Source organism: Leucoraja erinacea, chromosome 8 (assembly GCF_028641065.1).
Source record: "Leucoraja erinacea ecotype New England chromosome 8, Leri_hhj_1, whole genome shotgun sequence".
Lineage (NCBI taxonomy): Eukaryota > Metazoa > Chordata > Chondrichthyes > Rajiformes > Rajidae > Leucoraja > Leucoraja erinaceus.
Window position 1 is genome coordinate 3891809 of NC_073384.1, and position 24506 is coordinate 3916314.

Consider the following 24506-nt stretch of genomic DNA (forward strand, 5'->3'; position numbering starts at 1 on the left):
ATATCTATCTATATCTATATCTATATCTATATCTATATGTATCTATACATAACTAAAACTCTGATCTTGTTATCTTCCGGTTTGACGGTCTTTCTATTTGCGCAAAAACGGTTCACGATAGCGCTACGATTTTTCACCAGTTCACTCACCGTTCTCGAGTGCGCCAAGTTTTGTTCTGATCGGTGGAATGTCGTAAAAGTTAGCGCGGTTTAAAAATTAGTCTCTTCCCCTGTCGCTCCCCAGGAAGATCCACCCCTTCCTGCCCCATCGCATCTTTACTGGAGCTGAGGATGGCCGGCGGAGGTTTCCAACCAGACTGTCGGAGGGACATAAAGCAGCTCTGCCCCCAGCAGCAGCCCCGCCCCCAGCAGCAGCCCCGCCCCCAGCAGCAGCCCCCCCACCCCCCCCCAGCAGCAGCTCCCGCCCCCCAAGCCTGGAGCAGCAGCCCCGCCCCCAGCAGCAGCCCCCCGCCCCCAGCAGCAGCCCCGCCCCTAGCAGCAGCCCCTGCCCCTAGCAGCAGCAGCTGCATGGGAGACCCAGCCCAGCCTGGAGATGTCGCCAAACGGAAAGCAGAGACTCTGATCCCGGTGGTGGTAAACGACAAACACCCGCTGTGAGTCCCCATCGCACCGCCAATTCCAGCCACTACCCCACTGGTCCCCTTCAAGGCTCCTCCCCCCCTCCCCCGTGATGCCCCCCTCTCCACCATGGCTCTTCCTCCGTCTTTTCTCCGAGCACACTCCCCCCCCCTCACACACGCCTCCCCCCCACAAGCCCCCCTGCCCACACACCCCCCACCCCACACACACACCCCCCCCCACCCACACACACCCACCCCACAAGCGGCCCTGCCCCACAACGGCCCACATGCCCCCCCCCCCACAACCACCCGCCCCCACAAGTGGTGGTGGAACACTGCGTTGGGGGATCGGGTGAGTGGTGGAATATTGTGTTGGGGAATGGGTTGCGTTTGGGGACCAGGCCTACCGTGTAACTGGGAGGCCTGGTCACTTAGTCCAGTAATAAATAAAAGTAACACAAACATTTTGAAATAACTGCAAGGAAGGGTAACCACAACAGCTTAGTTTAGAGACACAGCTGTCTGGATCTCTGCGACCCAGCGATGCACGCACACTAACACTATCCTACACACATGAGGGACAATTTACAATTTTAACCAAAGCCAATTAGCCTACAAACCTGTACGTCTTTGGAGTGTGGGAGGAAACCGGAGCATCCGGAGAAAACCCCACGCGGGTCACGGGGCGAGCGTACAAACTCCGTACAGACAGCACCCGTGGTCAGGACTGAACCCGGGTCTCCGGCGCTGTGAGGCAGCAACTCTAACGCTGCGCCACCGTGCTGCTGTGTGTATGACAGAAACAATCTGGAGCAGCAAAAGGCGACTCAAAATTATCTGTGGAATCATAGGTGGGGAAAAAATCCCCACAGATTCACTCGGGGTACAACCAGTTAAAGATTACAACTGAAATAAATAACAGTAAATCAGACTTTGGGCACCATGTTACACGAATCATTCACCTGAAGGCTGGCGATTAACATTTACCCGAATTGACAATTAATCTAAATTACACAGAGCTACCTAATTGTTGTGAATTTGCATAAATCAGAGTGGACCTGAATTGAAAATGCACCCTTGCTTTTGAATAATTATGTGGGAATTAAGTTAATTTTGGGGCTGCAAAAACTAATAAAAAAATGTGGTTCAAATTGTATGCAATTCGAATATCCGTTATGCAGTTTGTACGTTCTTGCCGATGTTTTGGTTTTCGAGATACAGCGCGGAAACAGGCCCTTCGGCCCACCGAGTCTGCACCGACCAGCGATCAACGCACACCAAAATACATACTCTTAGGGAAAATTTACACTTATACCAAGCCAATTCACGTACAAACCTGTACGTCTTTGGAATGTGTGAGGAAAAAAGAGATCCCGGAGAAGAACAGCACCTCATATTTCGCTTGGGTAGTTTACACCCCAGCGGTATGAACATTGACTTCTCCAATTTCAGATGGTCCTTGCTTTCTCCCTCCTTCCCCGCCCCTGCCCAGCTCTCCCACGAGCCCACTGTCTCCGCCTCTTCCTTTCTTTTTCCCGCCCCCCCCCGACATCAGGCTGAAGAAGGGACTCGACCCGAAACGTCGCCTATTCCTTCTCTCCTCAGCCGCAGAGTTTCTCCAACACTTTTGTCCACCTGTGATGTTTCCAGCATTTGCAGTTCTTTCTTAACAAACCATGCCACCCTAAATGTGTTTAAGATATACAATGATACTGATAAGTTGGTAAAATGAGTCAAAGAGGGCAGCCTGAATACATTGTTAGAATTCTGGTTTATCGGTATGCCCACCAGACTATGCAAATAAAATGGGGCAATAGGGTCTCAGCCCCATTTGGGGTTAGCAATGGTGTTAGACAAGGGGGTACTAATGCGATCACATCTTCGCAAAAAAAATAACGCTCTAACGGTAAAGTTTTTACATATTCCAGTAGAGATTTATCCCGTGAAGTCAAAAATCGCCTTATCTGAACAATTCATGCATTATTTCACGAGTTATTAATCAAAATGTTCAAAACTCTGAAGAGACTTGAAAAAGAAACTGCTTTTTCCCCTGTGCTTACAGCTGTATCGTCACAATGGGATTGTAGCCCTGCTCACAACATTGTTGCTATCCAAGTACACTGAGTCCTGCCCTGCTAGCTAGCAAGTGCAAATGCGGGAGGGTGCATAAGGCGAAATGAGCAGCCTCGGCGCAGTTGTCGGCTAAGGGTGAGTGGTGGAATATTACGTTGGGGAACGGGTTGCGTTGGGGGACCAGACCTCCTGTGGGGGCTATGGGTGAGTGGTGGAATATTGCGTTGAGGAACAGGTTGCGTTGGGTGACCAGGCCTCCCGTGTGACAGGGACCCAAGGGGTCCCACTTGGTCTAGTTACATATAATATTGCAATCATCCCTGTCGGCTGACTGTGATTAACTATAATCACAACTAACCTAGACTGCACACTGTGATGGTGCAATTATATCAAACACAGGGATATGCAGGGATAGATTGAAGGGTCAGAAGAAGGGTCCCAACCTGAAATTTTACCCACCCCTGTTCCCCAGAGATGCTGCCTGACCCGCAGAGTTACTCCAGCACAATGATGCCTAGCTTTGGTATGACCAGCATCTGCATGTTTCGGACTAAGAAAGCACACGAACGCCTCCACTTCCTCAGAGTGCCTAAGGGCCTATCCCACTCACATGTCGCGGGGTGACGCCTGTATGGTCGTGAGTAGTCGCCCAAACAGTCGTACCTTGTTCCGGTCGCCGCTGGATTTTCACAACATGTTGAACATTTTCGGCGACCTGCTGCGGCCATGACGGGTGCTGGAAGTCGCCGAAAAAAATTGCGTAAGTGGGGCAGGCCCTTTAGGATGTTTGGCATGTTCCCTTGCAACTCTCACCAACTTCTACAGATGCACCGTAGAAAGCATTTTGTCGGGATGCACCACAGCTCGGTTTGGGAACAGCTGCATCCAAGACCGCCAGAATCTGCAGCGCATTGTGGAACGCAGCCCAGACCGTGACACAAACCAACCTCCCTTCCATTGACTCCATTTATACCACATGCTGCCTTGACAAGGCTGCAGCATAATCAAGGAAGAGCTGCACCCTGCCCACTCCCACTTCTCCCCTCTCCTATATCCGTAATCCTGCATATGTATCAAATAATGCGAGTTGAAACAAAATGGTATTATCAGTATTATCCTTGGGGGGGAATTTTCATTCCATTTCTTAACTATTTTTTTTTTGTAGTAATTTGTGAATTCCAGAAGGGTATATTTCCATTACCCAAGCTGCTGTAACATGAGGTCCCCACCCCTCCCCCATGGCTCGTTGTGGCACTGTGGCTCAGGGTATAGAGTCGCTGCCTCACAGCGCCAGAGACCCGGGTTGAATCCTGACTACGGGTGCTGTCTGTACGGAGTTTGCACGCTCTCCCTGAGACTGGCGTTAGTTTTCTACGTGATCTTCGGTTTCCTCCCACGCTCCAAAGACGTACAGGTTTGTAGGTTAATTGGTTTGGTATAAATGTTTTTAAAAATTGGCCCCAAGGAGAGTGTTAATGTGCGGGGATCACGGGTCGGTGCAGACTCGGTGGGCCGAAGGGCCTTTTCCCCGAGCTGTATCGCTAAACCAAACTAAACTAATCACCTGCATTTCAAATCAAATTTTGACATTAACTCGGAAGCCAATTCCAGATTCTGGGATTATATCTGATGAATTGTCCAGGTTTACAGAAGATTGCGTTGTGGAATTGGCTCTTTCATTGGGAATGTGCAATATTTGACAGCACTTTCTATATTGCAGATATACTGCCCTTATATCACAGTTATTGATACTGTTGATGGTTCGCTGTCACCAATCAATCCCATTGCTACCAATCATTCTCCCAGCTCTGTGCCTGGCCCAGGCTAAATTAGAGCACATAGTATTGAGGGTAGGGTAGAAAATTGGTTGGCAGACAGGAAACAAAGAGTAGGGATTAACGGGTCCCTTTCAGAATAGAACACATAGAAACATAGAAATTAGGTGCAGGAGTAGGCCATTCGGCCCTTCGAGCCTGCACCGCCATTCAATATGATCATGGCTGATCATCCAACTCAGTATCCCGTACCTGCCTTCTCTCCATACCCCCTGATCCCCTTAGCCACAAGGGCCACATCTAACTCCCTCTTAAATATAGCCAATGAACTGGCATCGACTACCCTCTGTGGCAGAGAGTTCCAGAGATTCACCACTCTCTGCGTGAAAAAAAGTTCTTCTCATCTTCGTTTTAAAGGATTTCCCCCTTATCCTTAAACTGTGACCCCTTGTCCTGGACTTCCCCAACATCGGGAGCAATCTTCCTGCATCTAGCCTGTCCAACCCCTTAAGAATTTTGTAAGTTTCTATAAGATCCCCTCTCAATCTCCTAAATTCTAGAGTATAAACCAAGTCTATCCAGTCTTTCTTCATAAGACATGGCAGCAGTGACTAGTGGGGCACAGCAAGGCTCGGTGCTGGGACTGAAGCTATTTACAATATACATCAATGATTTAGATGAAGGGATTCAAAGTAACACAAGCAAATTACCAGATGACACAAAGCTGGGTAGGAGTGTGAACTGTGAGGAGGATGCTATGAGAATGCAGGGTGACTTGGACAGGTTGGGTGAGTGGGCAGATGCATGGCAGATGAAGTTTAATGCAGATAAAGGTGAGGTTATCCACTTTGGTGGCAAAAACAGGAAGGCAGATTATTATTTGAATGGTGTGAAATTGGGAAAAAGGGAAGTACAACGAGATCTGGGGGTCCTTGTTCATCAGTCACTGAAAGTAAGCATGCAGGTACAGCAGGCAGTGAAGAAAGCGAATGGCATGTTGGCCTTCATAACAAGAGGAGTTGAGTATAGGAACAAAGAGGTTCTTCTGCAGTTGTACAGGACCCTAGTGAGACCACACCTGGAGTATTGTGTGCAGTTTTGGTCTCCAAATTTGAGGAAGGACATTCTTCCTATTGAGGGAGTGCAGCGTAGGTTCACGAGGTTAATTCCTGGGATGGCGGGACTGTCATATGTTGATAGAATGGAGCGGCTGGGCTTGTATACCCTGGTATTTAGAAGAATGAGAGGGAATCTTATTGAAACATATAAGATTATTAAGGATTCGGACACGCTAGAGACATGTTCCCGGTGATGGGGGAGTCTAGAACCAGAGGCCACAGTTTAAGAATAAAGGATGAGTCATTTAGAACGGAGACGAGGAAACACGTTTTCACACAGAGAGTTGTGAGTCTGTGGAATTCTCTGCCTCAGAGGGCGGTGGAGGCGGTGGAGGCCAGTTGTCTGAATGCTTTCAAGAGAGAGCTAGACAGTGCTCTTAAAGATAGCGGAGTCAGGGGATATGGGGAGAAGGCAGGAACGGGGTACTGATTGTGGATGATCAGCCATGATCACATTGAATGGCGGTGTTGGCTCGAAGGGCCAAATGGCCTACTCCTGCACTTATTGTCTATTGTCTATTGTCTAACTGATAAAGCCTTGAAGATACCGTGTCAGTTCTTTTTGTTTTAGTTTCAATTACAGATTGGAAACAGGCCCTTCGGCCCACCGAGTCCGCATCGACCAGCGATCCCCGCACACTAACACTATCCAACACACACTTGGGGCCATTTACATTTACACCAAGCCAATTAACCAACAAACCTGTACGTTTTAGGAGTGTGGGAGGAAACCGAAGATCTCGGAGAAAACCAACGCGGTTACGGGGAGAGCGTGCAAACTCCGTACAGACAGCACCCGTAGTCGGGATCGAACCCGGGTCTCTGCAAGGGGCTGTGAGGCAGCAGCTCTACCGCTGCTCCACCCTGCCACCCCATTGGTTCCATTTTTGCATTTTTATCTTGCGGAGAGATTTCAACATGTTGGCTGCTTATCTTTTCCTTTTCCACAAGCAGCGTGCCCTATCATCATGAGATTCAAGGTGGTCATGCAGTCTCTCTCCAGAGGCCCACTCCTCATCAGAGACTGTGGGGAATTTCAAATCACTATGATAATATTCAACCAACGCCTAATTCTTTCACTTATAAATAGAAAGCCACGGGGTGATGCTCCCTGCCACTGGATGTTGTCTTGCTCAACGTACAATCCAACCGAGCAAACGTCAGCTACTCGGAAAAAATTAATTCAGTCAGCTACTTGGAAAAAATAGTATATTATCAGCTTGTGTAACATCATAACTCATGTATAAAAGCGGTTTCACGTTTGGAAATAGTTCTCTACAAAGTAGGATTATATGTTGGTGACTGGATTTGATAAATCAGGTTAGAAACACAATATGCAGGAAGGAACTGCAGGTGCTGGTTTCAACCGAAGATAGACACAAAAAGCTGGAGTAACTCAGCGGGTCAGGCAGTATCTCTGGGAGAAAGGAACAGGGGGTCCCACCAAGCTTCTGTTGGATAATGAGCAGGCTCACACAAAGTTATTAGAATCATAGAAACATAGACAAATAGGTGCAGGAGGAGGCCATTCGGCCCTTCGAGCCAGCACCACCATTCATTGTGATCATGGCTGGTCTTCCCCTATCAATAACCCGTGCCTGCCTTCTCCCCATATCCCTTGACTCCACCACCCCCTAACGCTCTATCTAACTCCCTCTTAAATCCATCCAGTGACTTGGCCTCCACTGCCCTCTGTGGCGGGGAATTCCATAAATTCACAACTCACTGGGTGAAAAAGTTTTTTTCTCACCTCAATCTTAGATGACCACCCCTTTATTCTAAGACTGTGGCCCCTGGTTCTGGACTCGCCCAACATTGGGAACATTTTACCTGCATCTAGATTGTCCAGTCCTTTTATAATTTTATATGTTTCTATAAGAAATCCCCTCATCCTTCTAAACTCCAGTGAATACAAGCCTAGTCTTTTCAATCTTTCAATCCATAGTCTTTCATTTGCAACTCTGTAGAGGTAACTCAAAGAGCTTTCATCTCAGCATGCATACTACTAGTCCAATAGAGAGAGAGAGAGAGAGAACTCTCTAATTAGCATGTGGGCGGAGCCACAGTATGAGTGACACTACTCTATAGCTTACCAAGATGGCGCCCAACCCAGGTGACTATCTGCGTGCAGATCTACTAACTCATATTACAATCGCTCCACGCTCTTAAATCTCTATCCATACACTGTAGACGGTTCGATTGTAATCATGTATTGTCTTTCAGCTGACTGGATAGCATGCAACTAAAGCTTTCAAGTTTAAGTTCACGTTCAAGTGAGATTATTGTCATGTGTCCCTGATAGGACAATGACATTTTTGCTTTGCTTCAGCACAACAGAACATAGTAGGCATTGACTACAGAACAGATCAGTGTGTCCATATACCACAATATAAATATATACACACATAAACTAATAAACTGATAAAGTTCAAATAGCAGATAATGGGCCACCAATTATCAGAGTTTAGTCCGAGCCAGGTTTAATAGCCTGATGGCTGTGGGGAAGTAGCTATTCCTGAACCTGGTTGTTGCAGTCTTCAGGCTCCTGTACCTTCTACCTGAAGGTAGCAGGGAGATGAGTGTGTGGCCAGGATGGTGTGGGTCTCTTGGTGCACCTCGGTACACGTGACAATAAAGTGGACTGAAACTGAGACCCTTCTTCAGACGGAGTCGGGGGAAAGGGAAACGAGAGACGTAGACGATGAAACGGAGGGTCGATGGACTTCACGGTAGATGGCACCTTTCCAGCCTCACCTACCAGTTTGGAAAGCTGGCTGCTAAAATACACAGTAGCATTACCCATCGAGAGTCTACTTGATAACTGTGTTCAAGGAAAAACGACCCAAAAGCATCTCAAACCTAAACCCCTGTCCCACGGTACGAGTTCATTCCAAGAGTTCTCCCGAGTTTGCCCTGATTCGAACTCGGAGATTTACAGTAATGGCCGCTCGTCGGTACTCGGGGCTCTCGTGGCCATTTATCAACATGTTGAAAAATCTTCACGAGTCTTCCCGAGTACCTGCCATTAGCGAGTCTTCCTGAGTACCTGCCGTTAGCGTTATGAGCCGCTAAGAGACGTCCCCGAGCTCCGACGTACCCGCTACGTTCATTCTCCGTGCTTACCACGAGTTTGATTTTTTTTTTTAACTCGGGAGAGCTCTTGGAATGAACTCGTACAGTGGGACAGGGGTTTTAGTTGCCGACTGCTCTGGGTTCACGGAATATAAAGATTCAATCCACCAAACAAATGATCCAGGAGTTAAACAGTTCGACGCTTTCACTGACCAAAGTAGCAGAGAGATTACATACCAGACTTCGTTTGTCAGCTAGCCATTCCTTAATGGTCGACACAGCAATCTCGGCTGCATCCTCTTGCGGGAAACCTGGAAGACAAAAAAATATATCTTGTGTTGGAATCAATCAATCAATCAACCTTTATTGTCATCTTGCAAAGCAACAGTTGCACAGTGCAAAATGAGAAGACGTTTCCCAGTGAATAGCGGAGCATCCCACATGAAACTTAAAACATTTCACACATAATAACAATAAAAACAATCCAGTCCCTGATGAAACAGTATAAATAGTTAAAAGCAGGTAAAACAGCAACATTAAAATACAGTAAAACCAATCATTACAATGTCCAGGGCAGCTGATTTGAGTGGCCAGTGCCAGAGTTATTAAAATGTCAGTGCAAAGCCGCAGAATCAGGTGACTGTGAGTACAGAGTGACTGTTTAGCAGCCTCACAGCCTGTGGCAGGAAGCTGTTTAACAGTCTGGTAGTCCGGGCTTTGATGCTAGGTATCTCTTGCCTGATGGGCAGGAGATCCAGGTGTGTGTGGAGGGGGTGCAGTTTGTCCTTAGCAATTCTCAGAGCTTTTTTCAGACAGCGGCTCTGGAACAGTTCTTGTACCGAGGGTAGGGAGACGCCAATGATGGAAGGAACTACATAGAGTCATAGAGTGATACAGTGTGGAAACAGGCCGTTCGGCCCAACTTGCCCACACCGGCCAACAGTGTCCCAGCTACACTAGTCCCACTTGACTGCGTTTGGTCCATATCCCTCCAAACCTGTCCCATCCATGTACCTGTCCAACTGCTTCTTAAACGTTGGGATAGTCCCAGCCTCAACTACTGTACCTCCTCTGGCAGCTCGTTCCACACCACTAGTGCTTCTGGAAAGTACACCTGCAGAAATTGTGTCCAGGTGCAGCTCGTCAATGAACGTGTTGGGGATCTAGCGCAGCAGCTGGATGACCTCAGGGCCATCCGGGGAAATGGGAGTTCCCTGGACAGGAGCTACAGTGAGGTTGTCACGGCAAGGATACGTGAAGAGCGAAGGTGGGTGGGTGACTGTGAGAAAGGGGAGTGCAGGAGACCCAGGTGGCTGTGCCTAATGAAAACCGGTACGCCCTCTCGGGAACTGTCGGGGGAGACGATGTTTCCGGTCCGGGCGGCGGACACGTCAGTGGCTCCAATCCTAGAGATGGGACTCGACCAGAGAGACCGACGTCGGGCAGAGCCATAGTGGTGGGTGACTCCATTGTCCGAGGAGCAGACAGGAGATTCTGTGGCGGCAGACGAGACGCGAGGATGGTCTGTTGCCTCCCTGGTGCCAGGGTCCAGGATGTCACGAGCCGAATTCTGAACATTCGAGAGAGAGAGAGAGAGAAGGTGAACAGCCGGCAGTAGTTGTGCACGTAGGCACAAACGACATTGGGAAGAAGAGGAAGGAGGTTCTTCAACATGAGTTCAGAGAGTTTGGAAGAAGACTGAAATGCCGGACTTCTAGGGCGGTTATCTCTGGATTACTTCCAGTACCTTGTGCTGGTGAGGACAGGAACAGGGAGATAGGGGGTCTGAATGTGTGGCTGAGGGGCTGGTGCAGGGAGCAAGGATTTAGATTTATAGACCACTGGGATCTCTTCTGGGGTAGGGGTGACCTGTACAAAAGGGACGGGTTACACCTTAACTGGAGGGGGACCGACATTCTGGCAGGCAGGTTTGCTAGGGCTACACATGTGGATTTAAACTAAATAGTGGGGGGGAGGGATTGACAAATTGGGAGTATAAAGATGGAGTTGAAGGGGAAGTGAGTACTGGAAAAATTACAAAAGGTTCTCGGATTAATGGGACAGAAAATCCAAGAAGGGATAAGAGAGTAAGGTCAGGTGGAATAGGAACCGGTGCGAGGGGGGAAGTGAATACGCAGGTCAAAGTGCTGTATTTGAATGCGTGAAGTATAAGGAATAAAGTGGACGAGCTTGAGGCTCAGTTAGAAATTGGCAAGTACGATATTGTGGGAATTACAGAGACATGACTGCAAGAGGGCCAGGGCTGGGAACTGAATATTCAGGAGTATACCTCCTATCGAAAAGACAGACAGGTGGGCAGAGGGGGTGGGGTTGCCCTGTTGGTGAGGAATGAAATTCAGTTCCTTGCGACGGGTGACATTGAAACAGGAGATGTAGAGTCAGTGTGGATAGAACTGAGGAATTGTAAGGGTAAAAAGACCCTAGTGGGAGTTATCCACAGACCCTCAAACAGTAGCCTGGACATGGGGTGCAAGTTGAATCAGGAGTTAAAATTGGCATGTAGTAAAAGCAATGCTGTGGTTGTTATGGGAGATTTCAACACGCAGGTAGACTTGGAAAATCAGGTTAGTACTGGACCCCAAGAAAGGGACTTTGTAGAGTGCCTTCGTGATGGATTCTTAGAGCAGTTTGTATTGGAGCCTATCAGGGAGAAGGCAATTCTGGATTTAGTGTTATGTAATGAACCAGATTTGATAAAGGAACTCGAGGTAAAGGAGCCATTAGGAGGTAGTGACCATAATATGATGTTTTAATCTACAATTTGAGAGGGAGAAGGGTAAATCGGAGGACAGTTGAACAAAGTTGGACTATGGGGCCATGAGGGAGGAGCTGGTCAAAGTTGACTGGAAAGATACACTAGCAGGGATGACAGTGGAACAACAATGGCAGGTATTTCTGGGAATAATACAGAAGGTGCAGGATCAGTTCATTCCAAAGAGGAAGAAAGATTCCAAGGGGAGTAAGGGGCGACCGTGGCTGACAAGGGAAGTCAGGGACAGTATAAAAATAAAAGAGAAGAAGTACAACGTAGCAAAGATGAGCGGGAAGCAAGAGGATTGGGAAACTTTTAAAGAGCAACAGAAGACAACTGAAAAGGCAATAAGGGAGAAAAGATGAGGTACGAAGGTAAGCTAGCCAAGAATATAAAGGAGGATTGGAAAAACTTCTTTAGGTATGTGAAGAGGAAAAAATTAGTTAAGACAAATGTGGGACCCTTGAAGACAGAAACAGGTGAATTTATTATGGGGAACAAGGAAATGGCAGACAGGGTGAATAGGTCATTTGGATCTGTCTTCACTAAGGAAGACACAAACAATCTCCCAGATGTACCAGTGGCCAGAGGATCTGGGGTGATGGAGGAACTGAAGGAAATTCACATTAGGCAGGAGATGGTGTTGGGTCGACTGATGGGACTGAAGGCTGATAAATCCCCAGGGCCTGATGGTCTGCATCCCAGGGTACTTAAGGGAAGTGGCTCTAGAAATTGTGGATGCATTGGTGATAATTTTCCATTGTTCTATAGATTCAGGATCAGTTCCTGGGGATTGGAGGGTAGCTAATGTTATCCCACTTTTCAATAAAGGAGGGAGAGAGAAAACAGGGAGTTATAGACCAGTTAGCCTGACAGTGGTGGTGGGGAAGATGTTGGAATTGTAATACTCAAAGATGTAATAGCAGCACATTTGGATAGCAGTAACAGGATGGGTCCGAGTCAGCATGGATTTACGAAGGGGAAATCATGCTTGACTAATCTTCTGGCATTTTTTGAGGATGTAGCTAGGAAAATGGACAAGGGAGAGCCGGTGGTTGATCAGGAGGACAGTGAAACTGGTCGGAGAACTAGGGTGGGGGAGGGACAGAGAGAGAGGGAAAACAAGGTGTATTTGAAGTTAGAGAAATCAATATTGATACCGCTGGGTTGTAGGCTGCAAATACAAAAAAAAAATCTTTGTTTCCAGTCCTAAATATTCAGTAAAAAAGAGTCAAAAATGATTGGCTGCGTTTCAGATTTTAGTTTTACTGCAAACGACTACTACACTTAGTATTCCATATAAATGGCCCCATATCTGAGGAAGGGCGGGCAGGCATTGGAGAGGGTCCAGAGGAGGTTTACGAGAATGATCGCAGGGATCATTGAGTTAACATACGATGAGCGTTTGACGGCACTGGGCCTGTACTCGCTGGAGTTTAGAAGGATGAGGGGGGGGACCTCATTGAAACTTAGCGAATAGTGAAGGGCTTGGGTCGAGTGGATGTGGAGAGGATGTTTCCACTATTGGGAGAGTCTAGGACCAGAGGGCATAAACTCAGAATAAAAGGACGCTCCTTTAGGAAGGAGATGAGGAGGAATTTCTTCAGAGGGTGGTGAATGTGTGGAATTCATTGCAAGAAACAATGAATCTATAATCACCTCATCTTGGAGCAGAGAACAGTAAAGCACAAGAACAGGCCATTCGGCCCACAATGTCTGTGTCGAACACAATGCCAAGACCAACTCATAACTGCCTGCACGTAATCTATATCCTTCCATTTCCTGCAGCTCCATGTTTAGTTTCATTTAGTTTAGACATACAGCGCGGAAACAGGTTCTTCGGCCCACCGGGTCCGCGGCGACCAGCAAAACCCGCATATTAACACTATCTTACACCCACTAGGGACAATTTTGACATTTACCAAACCAATTAACCCCGCAAACCTTCACGTTCTTTGGAGTGTGGGAGGAAACCGAAGATCTCGGAGAAAACCCACGCTGGTCACGGGGAGAACGTACAAACTCCGCACAGACAGCACCCGTGGCCGGGATCGAACCCGGGTCTCCGACGCTGCATTCGCTGTAAGGCAGCGACTCTACCGCTGCGCCACCATGACTGCCTTGTGCCTGCGGAAAAGTCTCTCAGATGCCACGATGGTACCTGCCTCAACTACCACCCCAGCAGTGTGTCCCAGCCACTCACCACCCTCTGTGGAAGCACCAATTCATAGCATTATTTCATTTTGCAAGATGAATTTCTAAGCGGTATGATACTAATCATCTGAAGAGACATTAGGTTCTGCCGAGAGCATGTTCAGGAACATAGAAACATAGAAAATAGGTGCAGGAGTAGGCCATTCGGCCCTTTGAGCCTGCCCCGCCATTCAATATGATCATGGCTGATCATCCAACTCAGTATCCTGTACCTGCCATCTCTCCATACCCCCTGATCCCTTTAGCCACAAGGGCCACATCTAACTCCCTCTTAAATATAGCCAATGAACTGGCCTCAACTACATTCTGTGGCAGAGAATTCCACAGATTCACCACTCTCTGTGTGAAAAATATTTTTCTCATCTCGGTCCTAAAAGATTTCTCCCTTATCCTTAAACTGTGACCCCTTGTCCTGGACTTCCCCAACATCGGGAACCATCTTCCTGCATCTAGCCCATCCAACCCCTTAAGAATTTTGTAAGTTTCTATAAGATCCCCCCCTCAATCTCCTAAATTCTAGCGAGTTAACATTTTTAACATGGAAACTTTAATATTATAAAACGGCATGTGCGAATTAACTATCATGACTTATGAAAGAGCTGCTAATATTAAAATCATTTACAGGAAAAGAAAGTCGATTGCCCTAACTTGTGACCAAAACCAGGTTTAAGCATGAGTTTATAATGAGATCACTGTTCTCTTGAAGAGGGAGCAAAGGGCCAATATTTGTTTCCACATTCCAGCAGTGGATTGTGTTTCACAGATCGATGACAATCAATACTTCCAGTTGCAAGGTGCTTCATCTCTGCCTCCACATTGACCAAGTCCCTTAATTATAATTTCAGTATTTCCAACACTAGGGATTCGCAAAGGCAGGTAGTTCAAACAGTAGCGTCGGACTCAGGGAGCCACCAAAGACCAGGTAATGGGGACGTCTCCTACTCATTCAAAGTGGGTGGCTCAGCGGTAGAGTTGCTGCCTTACATACATAGAAACATAGAAAATAGGTACTGGACTCCAAAATCGAGACCATTTTTCCTGCATCTAGCCTGCCCAATCCCTTAAGAAGGTTGTATCTTTCTAGGAACACAGAAACACAGAAAATAGGTGCATAGAGTAGGCCATTCGGCCCTTCGAGTCAGCACCACCATTCAATATGATCGTGGCTGATCATCCAGAATCAGTACCCCGTTCCTGCTTTCTCCCCATCCCCTGATTCAGTTAGCCCTATCAAACTCTCTCTTGAAAACATCCAGTGAATTGGCCTCCACTGCCTTATGTGGCAGAGAATTCCACAGATTCACAACTCTCTGGGTGAAAATGTCATCTCAGTCCTAAATGGCCTACCCCTTATTCTTAAACTGTGTGACCCCTGGTTCTGGACTCCCCCCAACATCTGGGGAACATTTTTCCTGCCTCTAGCATGTCCAATCCCTTAAGAATGTTGTATCTTTCTGTAAGGTCTCCTCCCATCCTTTGAACTTCCAGTGAATATAAGCCCAGTAGATCCATTCTTTCATCATATGTCAGTCCCACCATCCTGGGAATCAACCTTCCTTAATTAGGAGATCAAAACTGCACACAATACTCCAGGTGTGGTCTCACCAGGGCCCAGTACAACTGCAGTAGGACCTCCTTGCTCCTATACTCAAATTCTCTTGTTGTTACAGCGCCAGAGATCCGGGTTCAATCCTGACTACAGGTGGACTGTATTTTGCTCAAGATTCCACTATCTGGAGTTACTTGCGCCTCTACATATTGCACGCTCTTGCTTATCTAACTTTAACGGAAACATTGCAGCATCCTCCGTAGCAGCCAGGGATATCGACACTCTGATGAAAGGTCTCGGCACCCATTCCTTCTCTCCAGAGACGCTGCCTGTCCCGCTGAGTCACTCCAGCATTTTGTATCTATCTCTGAAAGGTCTTCCTGAACAGCGACACAGTGGTGCAGCGCCAGAGAACTAGGTTCGATCCAGACTACGGGTGCCGTCTGTACGGAGTTTGTACGTTCTCTCTGCGACCTGCGTGGGTTTTCTCCGGGTGCTCCAGACTCCTCTCACACTCCAAAGACATACAGGCATGTAGGTGAATTGGCTTCAGTAAAAATAGTAAATTGTCCCTAGTGTGTGTAGGATAGTGTTAGTGAACAGGGATCGCTGGTCAGGCGATCGTAGACTAGGTGGGCCGAAGGGCCTATTTCTCTAAAGTCTAAAGTGCGGGTTTGTACGTTAATTGGGTTTGGTAAAAAAACGTACATTATCCAAAGTAAGTTCATAAGTGATAGGAGCAGAATTAAGCCATTCGACCCATCAAGTCTACTCCACCATTCAATCATGGCTGATCTGTCTCTCCTAACCCCATTCTCCTGCCTTCTCCCCATAACCTCTGACACCCGTTCTAATCAAGAATCTATCTATGTCTGCCTTAAATATATCCACTGACTTGGCCTCCACAGCCTTCTGTGGCAAAGAACAGGACAAATTAAAGGAAGGCAACAATTTTTATTGGTGGAAGAGGTGTCAGTGTGAACTGTGTGGAGGATGCTATGAGAATGCAGGGTGACTTGGACAGGTTGGGTGAGTGGGCAGATGCATGGCAGATGCAGTTTAATGTGGATAAATGTGAGGTTATCCACTTTGGTATCAAAAAAGGTAGGCAGATTATTATCTAAATGGTGTCGTTGGGAAAAAGGGAATCTGGGGTCCTTGTTCATCAGTAATAAAAGTGAGAATGCAGGTACAGCAGGCAGTGAAGAAGGTGAATGGCATGTTGGTCTTCCTAACAAGAGGAGTTGAGTGTAGGAGCAAAGAGGTCCTTCTGAAGTTGTACAGGGCCCTAGTGAGATCACACCTGGAGTATTGTGTGCAGTTTTGGTCCCCTAATTTGAGGAAGGACATTCTTGCTATTGAGGGAGTGCAGCGTAGGTTTACAAGGTTCATTCCCGGGATGGCGGGACTGTCATATGCTGAGAGAATGGAGCGGCTGGGCTTGTACACTCTGGAGTTTAGGATGAGAGGGAATCTTATTGAAACATACAAGATTATTAAGGGTTTGGACACGCTAGGGGCAGTATCCCGTTCCTGCCTTCTCCCCATATCCCCTGACTCCGCTATCTTCAAGAGCCCTATCTAACTTTCTTTTGAAGAGGTGTCAGTGTGAACTGTTGTATCCTAGAGAATGCAGGGTGACCACCGCCCTCTGGGTGAGTGGGCAGATTCCCACAGACTCACAAGTTTCTGTGTGATAAATGTGAGGTTATCCTCATCTTTGTTCTCAAAAAAGCTTACCCTATTATCTTAAACTGTGTCGTGGGAAAAAGGTTCTGGACTCCCCCAACATCGGAAGTAAGCATGCAGTCCAGCACCCGTGGCCAACCCATCATTGCATGTTGCCACGGCCAAGACGAGTTGAGTGAATTGCCAAGAGGGAATTTGTCCCGTAGTTTGACCTTTGACCCCACACCTGGGGATTGTGTGCAGTTTGCAGTCCCCTAGTCTGAGGAAGAACATTGTTGCTGTTTGGGTAAGCTCAAAGTTCACAAGTTAATTCCCCGGGATGGCGGGACTGTCATATGTGAGAAAAATGGAGCGGCTGGGCTTGTACACTCTGGAGTTTAGAAGGATGAGAGGGGAATCTCATTGAAACATACCAGATTATTAAGGGTTTGGACACGCTAGAGGCAGGAAACATGTTCCCGATGTTGGGGGAGTCCAGAACCAGGGGCCACAGTTTAAGAATAAGGGGTAAGCCATTTAGAACGGAGATGAGGAAACACTATTTCACACAGAGATTGGTGAGTCTGTGGAATTCTCTGCGTCAGAGGGCGGTGGAGGCAGGTTCTCTGGATGCTTTCAAGAGAGAGGTAGATAGGGCTCTTGAAGATAGCAGAGTCAGGGGATATGGGGAGAAGGCAGGAACGCGGTGCTGATTGGGGATGATCAGCCATGATCACATTGAATGGCGGTGCTGTCTCGAAGGGCCGAATGGCCTACTCCTGCACCTATTGTCTATTATCTAGTAGAGGAAGAACGTTTAGTGTGCAATAAAGCCAGTAAAGTCCGATCAAAGAGGAAATCTTTCCAAAAAATGAAATAAAGTTAGTGAACGATGTAATACAAGGAGCCTGATAAAAGGGACAGGCAGAGATTGTTGAAAATATTCTTGCATATTGTCTTCAAACTCCGAGCACAAGTTGACTCATCTGAGCTAGTGTGATTCCACCATGATAAAATTATAATTTCAACAACAGGAATCTGTTTGGCAATGTTTAAAAATGATCAGGTTTGAACAATTCATTACCTCCTGCCTTTATCTGCTGTCATTGGTAGGCAAATATCCCGCTGGTAAATGCATTGAATTCATTGCCAATTACCTTGGCAGAGTTCTCAGGGGGGAGAGTAACACACACTGTTCAATCCAGATTTTTCAATTTAACTGCACCATGGCTCGTTATTATTCTCGTTACAAAATCTGCACCAAACCCTTTGATTTGCATGCATTTCCCCCCCTAAGAATCTGTAGTGAAGATAAATCTCTGTCCGTGCTTCTTTAGCATTTAGAGATGCCGTGTGGAGACAGGCCCTTCGGCCCAACGGGCCCGTGCTGGCCAGCGATCACCCCGTACGCTAGCACTAGCCGGAGGGCTCTGGAGTGCTGAGACCGCCGACTCTAACACCGCGGAGCTGTGGAGCGGCCAGCTGTGGGGCAGCGGTGCTGAACATTAAACACCGCCGAGATCGCCAGCGTCGGAGCTCCGACCAGCGCGGCCCGTGGATTTCGGGTGCCGCGGTCTCCGGGGAGGAAGCGGCCGTTCCAGGCGCTCCAAGTGTTCTCCCGACGCCAGGGTTCCATCTTCCCGGCGAGAGGGCCTGAAGCATCGGGCTGCCGGAGGCCTCAATAGGCCCGACCACAGGTGAACAGGGGATAGGACTGGACTTTGCTGCCTTCCCTCACAGTGGGAACCATTGTGGGGGGATGTTTTTATGTTTATTGCTAAATTCTTTAACGTTGTGCCTTATTTTTATTGGTGTGCTGCAAATGGCAACTCAAATTTCACTACACTAGTTGGTGTATGTGATCATAAATGTCCTTGGTAGACAAAAGTGCTGGGGAAACTCAGCGGGTGCAGCAGCATACAACCATATATTTGCATTTCGCTTGTCTCTGTACTGTATACTGACAATGACAATTAAAATTAAAATTGAATCTGGATATAACAATTACAGCACAGAAACAGGCCATCTCGACCATTCTAGTCCGTGCCGAACACGTATTCTCCCCTAGTCCCATACACCTGCGTTCAGACCATAACCCTCCATTCCTTTCCCGTCCATATAACTATCCAATTTATTTTTAATTCACTAGGGCCCTATACAACTGCAGAAGGACCTCTTTGCTCCTATACTCATTCGGTAAGTATATTCGGTAAATGTATATTTTACACTTTATATGTAAGAATGATATGGAAGGTAATTGACAAATTGATAATATTATCACTGTCGAGCAGAAAGCATATTTCTTTATGAGATTTCTCCCTGTCCTATTAACCATATAACCATATAAAAATTACAGCAGAGAAACAGGCCAACTCGGCCCTTCTAGTCCGTGCCGAACACTTATTCTCCCCTAGTCCCATCTACCTGCGCTCAGACCATAACCCTCCATTCCTTTCCCATCCATATACCTATTCAATTTATTTTTAAATGATAAAAACGAACCTGCCTCCACCACCTTCACTGGAAGCTCATCCCACACAGCGCCACCACTCTCTGAGTAAAGAAGTTCCCCCTCATGTTACCCCTAAACTTCTGTCCCTTCATTCTCAAGTCATGTCCCCTTGTTTGAATCTTCCCAACTCTCAGTGGGAAAAGCTTATCCACGTCAACTCTGTCTATCCCTCTCATCATTTTAAAGACCTCTATCAAGTCCCCCCCCTTAACCTTCTGCGCTCCAAAGAATAAAGCCCTAACTTGTTCGACCTTTCTCTGTAACTTAGTTGCTGAAACCCAGGCAACATTCTAGTAAATCTCCTCTGTACTCTCTCTATTTTGTTGACTATGGAGCCAAGGAAATAGGCAACGTTTCGGGACGAAACCCGTAAGGGTTTCGGCCCGAAACGTTACCTATTTCCTTAGGTCTGAAGAAGGGTTCCTCTAAGAATAGGTTGCCTGAAGGGTTTTGGCCCAAAACGTTGCCTATTTCCTTCGCTCCATAGATGCTGCTGCACCTGCTGAGTTTCTCCAGCATTTTTGTCTACCTTTGATTTTCCAGCATCTGCAGTTCCTTCTTAAATAAATGTCCTTTGTCCTATCCTACACCAAGGGACAATTGACAATTGACAAGTGTTTTACCAAAGCCGATTAACCCTACAAACCTGGATAGACACGAAAAGCCGGAGTAACATTACGGGTCAGACAGCATCTCCGGAGGAAAGGAATAGGTGATGTCTCGGGTGGAGACCTTTCTTCGTCTGAGGGCGGGTCTCCACCCTCTTCTTTTCTTCTCTTCGGAGACGCTGTCTGGCCCGCTGAGTTACTCCAGCTGTTTGTGTCTATCCTCAGTTGGAACCAGCACCTGCAGTTCCTTCCTACACAGCCTGGACGTCTTTGGAGTGTGGGAGGAAACCAGAGCACCCGGAGAAAACCCACGTGGTCACGGGGAGAACGTACAGACTCCGTGCAGACAGCGCCCCGAGGCAGGGTGGAACCCGGGTCCTCATGGCGCTGTGAGGCAGCAACTCTACCGCTGCGCCACCGTGCCGCTGTTGAGGCTGACTTTTGAGATAGCGGAATCTTGAGCAAAACGCAGAGTGCATGAATGAGGAACTCAGCGGGTCAGGCAGCATCTGTGGAGGGAATGTGGTGCCTGTCCATTCCCTCCACAAATGCTGCCTGACCCGCTGAGTCCCTGCAGCATTCTGTGCAATGAAGCGTGGCTTTTTGAGATGCTGCCTTCGCGGGGTTGGACCCCTCTTTGGGTTGGACAGACAAAAGGAAGATTGCTCCCGATGTTGGGGAAGTCCCAGGACAGGGGTCACAGCTTAAGGATAAGGGGGAAATCCTTTAAAACCGAGATGAGAAGAACTTTTTTCACACAGAGAGTGGTGAATCTCTGGAACTCTCTGCCACAAGGGTATCGCTGCCTGACATTGGCTATATTTAAGAGGGAGTTAGATGTGGCCCTTGTGGCAAAGGGATCAGGGGTATGCAATAGGTATCTGAGTTGGATGATCAGCCATTCATTTGAATGGCGGTGCAGGCTCGAAATTGCCTTCTCCACCTATTTCTATGTTTCTATGTTTCTATACATTTACTGTTTTATTCAAGTGGTCAAGTGGCTTGGTCAGTGTTTAGTTTAGTTTAGAGATACAGCGCGGAAACAGGCCCTTCGGCCCACCGAGTCCGTGCCGACCAACAATCCCCGCACACTAACACGACCCTACACGCACTAGGGATAATTTACACTTATACCAAGCCAATTGACCCGCAAACCTGTAGTCTTTGGAGTGTGGGAGGAAACCGAAGATCTCGGAGAAAACCCAGACAGGTCAGGGGGAGAACGTACAAACTCCGTACAGACAGACGGCACCCGTAGTCGGGATTGAATCTGGGTCTCCGGCGCTGCAAGCTCTATAAGGCAGCAACTCTACCGCTGCGCCACCGTGCCGCCTCACGAGGCATTTTGGTGGAATGGAGATTGTGCCAACTTCCCAATTGCTACATTCCCACAACTAATTAAGTGAATGATTTACAGACAATAGACAATAGGTGCAGGAGTAGGCCATTTGGCCCTTAGAGCCAGCACCACCATCCCCAATCAGTACCCTGTTCCTGCCTTCCGCCCATGTCCCCTGACTCCGCTATCTTTAAGAGCCCTGTCTAGCTCTCTCTTGAAAGCATCCAGAGAACCCGCCTCCACCGCCCTCTGAGGCAGATAATTCCACAGACTCGCAACTCTCTGTGTGAAAAAGTGTTTGCTCATCTACGTTCTAAATGGCTTACCCCTTATTCTTAAACTGTGACCCCTGGTTCTGGACTCCCCCAACATCAGGAACATGTTTCCTGCCTCTAGCGTGTCCAAACCCTTAATAATCTTATATGTTTCAACAAGATACCCTCTCACCCTTCTAAACTCCAGAGTGTACAAGCCCAGCCGCCTCATTCTCTCAGCATATGACAGTCCCGACATCCTTGTGAACCTACGCTAGGCTCCCTCAATAGCATGAATGCCCTTCCTCAAATTTGGAGACCAAAACCGCACACAATACTCCAAGTGCCTGTCATGAAGCTGTGTGGATTCATCTGCAATATGTTTAAAGAAATTCTAAAGGGCCTGTCCCACTTACGCGAACTTGGCTCACAAATTACGCGACCTCGTGGTCACTTGAGGCGTACGGGCATCGCGCGGGGCCGGTCCCACTTAGAAGCGCGGAGGGGGGTATGGAGTTGTGCGGGGCTGGTCCCGACATCGCGCGGGGCTCCCAAATTCCTGCAGTGACCGAAATCTTCGCCCGCCAACGGCCTGTCGGCCCGCGTACGCACGCAGGTGCATTGCGGTAGTACGCAGCGTGTTGATGGCGTACGCCGCATCTTGATGGCGTACGCCTAGCGCGTGGCGTTGCGTGATGACGTCACCGCCCGAAGCCGTGCGACGCCCAAATTCAGTCAGCCCGCCTCCTGCCCAGCTGATTTGTAAGCATGATGCAAATTACGTCACGAGCGAACTTGGCGCGAACTTCGCGCGACCTCCACTGGTCGCGGCAAACGCACACGCAATCGCACGCATGTAAGACAGGCCCTTAAGTCAATGAAATTTGTTGGATTACACAAAGGAGCATCATAGTTTATTCTATGTCGGACAACAGAACACAGAACTATAGTTTATCTTTGTCTCATTTCCTAATATTTTTTCCCAATCTCCTGCCACAAAATTTAAGTGATAGATTTTATTATTGTAACTGAGTCCATCCTCAAACTAGCTGCATCAAACTAATTTAAACATTACACGTAATTAACTGCTGTTATTGCCAGTTTTGTCTCAAATAATTACCATGTGTGGACAGCTACAATCTCACGGGCTTGTTCTTAGATATATCAAAGTGTCAAGCCATGTATCTGGAAACTGAATTAATTTTATGATGTACTCAATTATTTTTAAGTTATTATTGAACTGCCTGGATGATTATTTTCGAGAAGGCTGTAATTTTCAGTTAGCTGCAACGATCTTATCAAAATCAGGTCGTCATTCAATTTCAGGATTTTCTCTCTATTAAGTTTATAGTTTAGTATACTTAATGGCCCAGTCCTGCATCTATTGTCTATTGTCTATTGAACCATGGGTACCGTAAAATCGATGGTAAATCTGTATCACATTTTGAGATACTAGGAGCTTTAGATGCTGGCTCATAAATAAAAGAAGGGTCTCGACCCGAAACGTCACCCATTCCTTCTCTTCAGAGATGCTGCCTGTCACACTGATTTGTGTCTATCTTTAGGACACAGAGTGCTGGAGTAACTCAGCGGGTCAGGCAGCATCTGTGGAGAACATGGATAGTTGACGTTTCACAGAGTGCTGGAGTAACTTAGCGGGTCAGGCAGCATCTAAGGAGCTAAGGAAATAGGCAACGTTTCGGGCCGAAACCCGTAAGGGTTTCGGCCCGAAACGTTGCCTATTTCCAGAAGGATTTCGGCCCGAAACGTTGCCTATTTCCTTAGCTCCATAGATGCTGCTGCACCATAACTGAGTGGGTCAGGCAGCATCTGTGGAGAACACGGATTGGTGACGTTCCGGGTTGAGATCCTACTTCCGAATGATTTGAATTTGCACCCTCTCTCAAATTGACGACAATTTGAGGTTTGTCTGCCTTGCTCGGGAGTGACCATCGCAGCTGATTCCTTGCCTGGGATCGACGCTCCAACCGTGGCCTGCGGACTTTAACATTAAGGAGCTCGCCGTCCCGGGTTGAGACCGACGTCGGGAAGCTCCAAAAGCCGCATGACGTTTAACTAGCCCCGACCCGGGGTCAGATCATCCGGCGTGGGGGAGCTGAGATTCCCCCCAGATGAACGAGATTGATCGCCCCGACGAGGAGACCCGTGGCCAGTCACGGGAGTAAGATCGTCCCGTCAACGGAAGGTTAGACCACGGGAGAACAAAGAAGGGAAGAGATTGAACATTGTTTTTCGCCTTCCATCACAGTGAGGAATGTGGAGGAGTCACTGTGGTGGATGTTCATGTTAAAATGTATTTTGTGTGTTCTGTTGCTTTTTATTGGTATGACTGTACGGCAAATGGAATTCCTCCTCGTATGTTGCAAAACATACTTGGCTAACAATATATGATTATGATTATGATGATGTTAGAAATGATTGATACAGATCAGCATGGACTTGTAGGGCCGAGATGGCCTGTTTCCGTGCTGTAATTGTTATATGGTTATATGGTTATATCAGCATGCCCCCCAGTCTCCTACTGTGTAGCGTTTGTGATTCACAGCATGAGGTCCATGCCCTGGTCGTTTTCAGAAGGGATTTGTAGTGTGCGGAATGCAAACTCTGAATCAATACATCAGTGTTTTAGTCGAGGTTGTTCCGAAGGAGGAGGATCAAGCAAAGCAACTGGGGCAAGAGGAAATAACTTGAAGGGAATAAAGAGAAATAGTCCTTTGCGGAAGGAAAGTGGGATATACCTGAGAATATGTAACAAATGAACTGCAGATGCTGCACGCTGTAACTCAGACAGTCGGGCAGCCACGGAGGCGCAGCGGTAGATCTGCTGCCTCACAGCGCCAGACACCCGGATTCAATCCCGCTCTCAGGTGCTGTCTGTGCGGAGTTTGTCCGTTCTCCCCGTGACCTGTGTGGGTTTTCTCCGGGTGCTTCTGCTTCCTCCCACACTCCA

General features: G+C 47.6%; 1 protein-coding gene across 1 annotated transcript in view; it reads right to left on the reverse strand.

Annotated features, from left to right (window-relative positions):
* macrod2 (mono-ADP ribosylhydrolase 2) overlaps positions 1–24506 on the reverse strand; it is a 1271393-nt gene that overhangs the window by 231353 nt on the left and 1015534 nt on the right. Inside the window, exon 9 of the mRNA XM_055638840.1 lies at positions 8856–8929. Coding sequence (XP_055494815.1) covers positions 8856–8929 — 74 coding nt within the window. The remainder of the gene's footprint in view (positions 1–8855; positions 8930–24506) is intronic.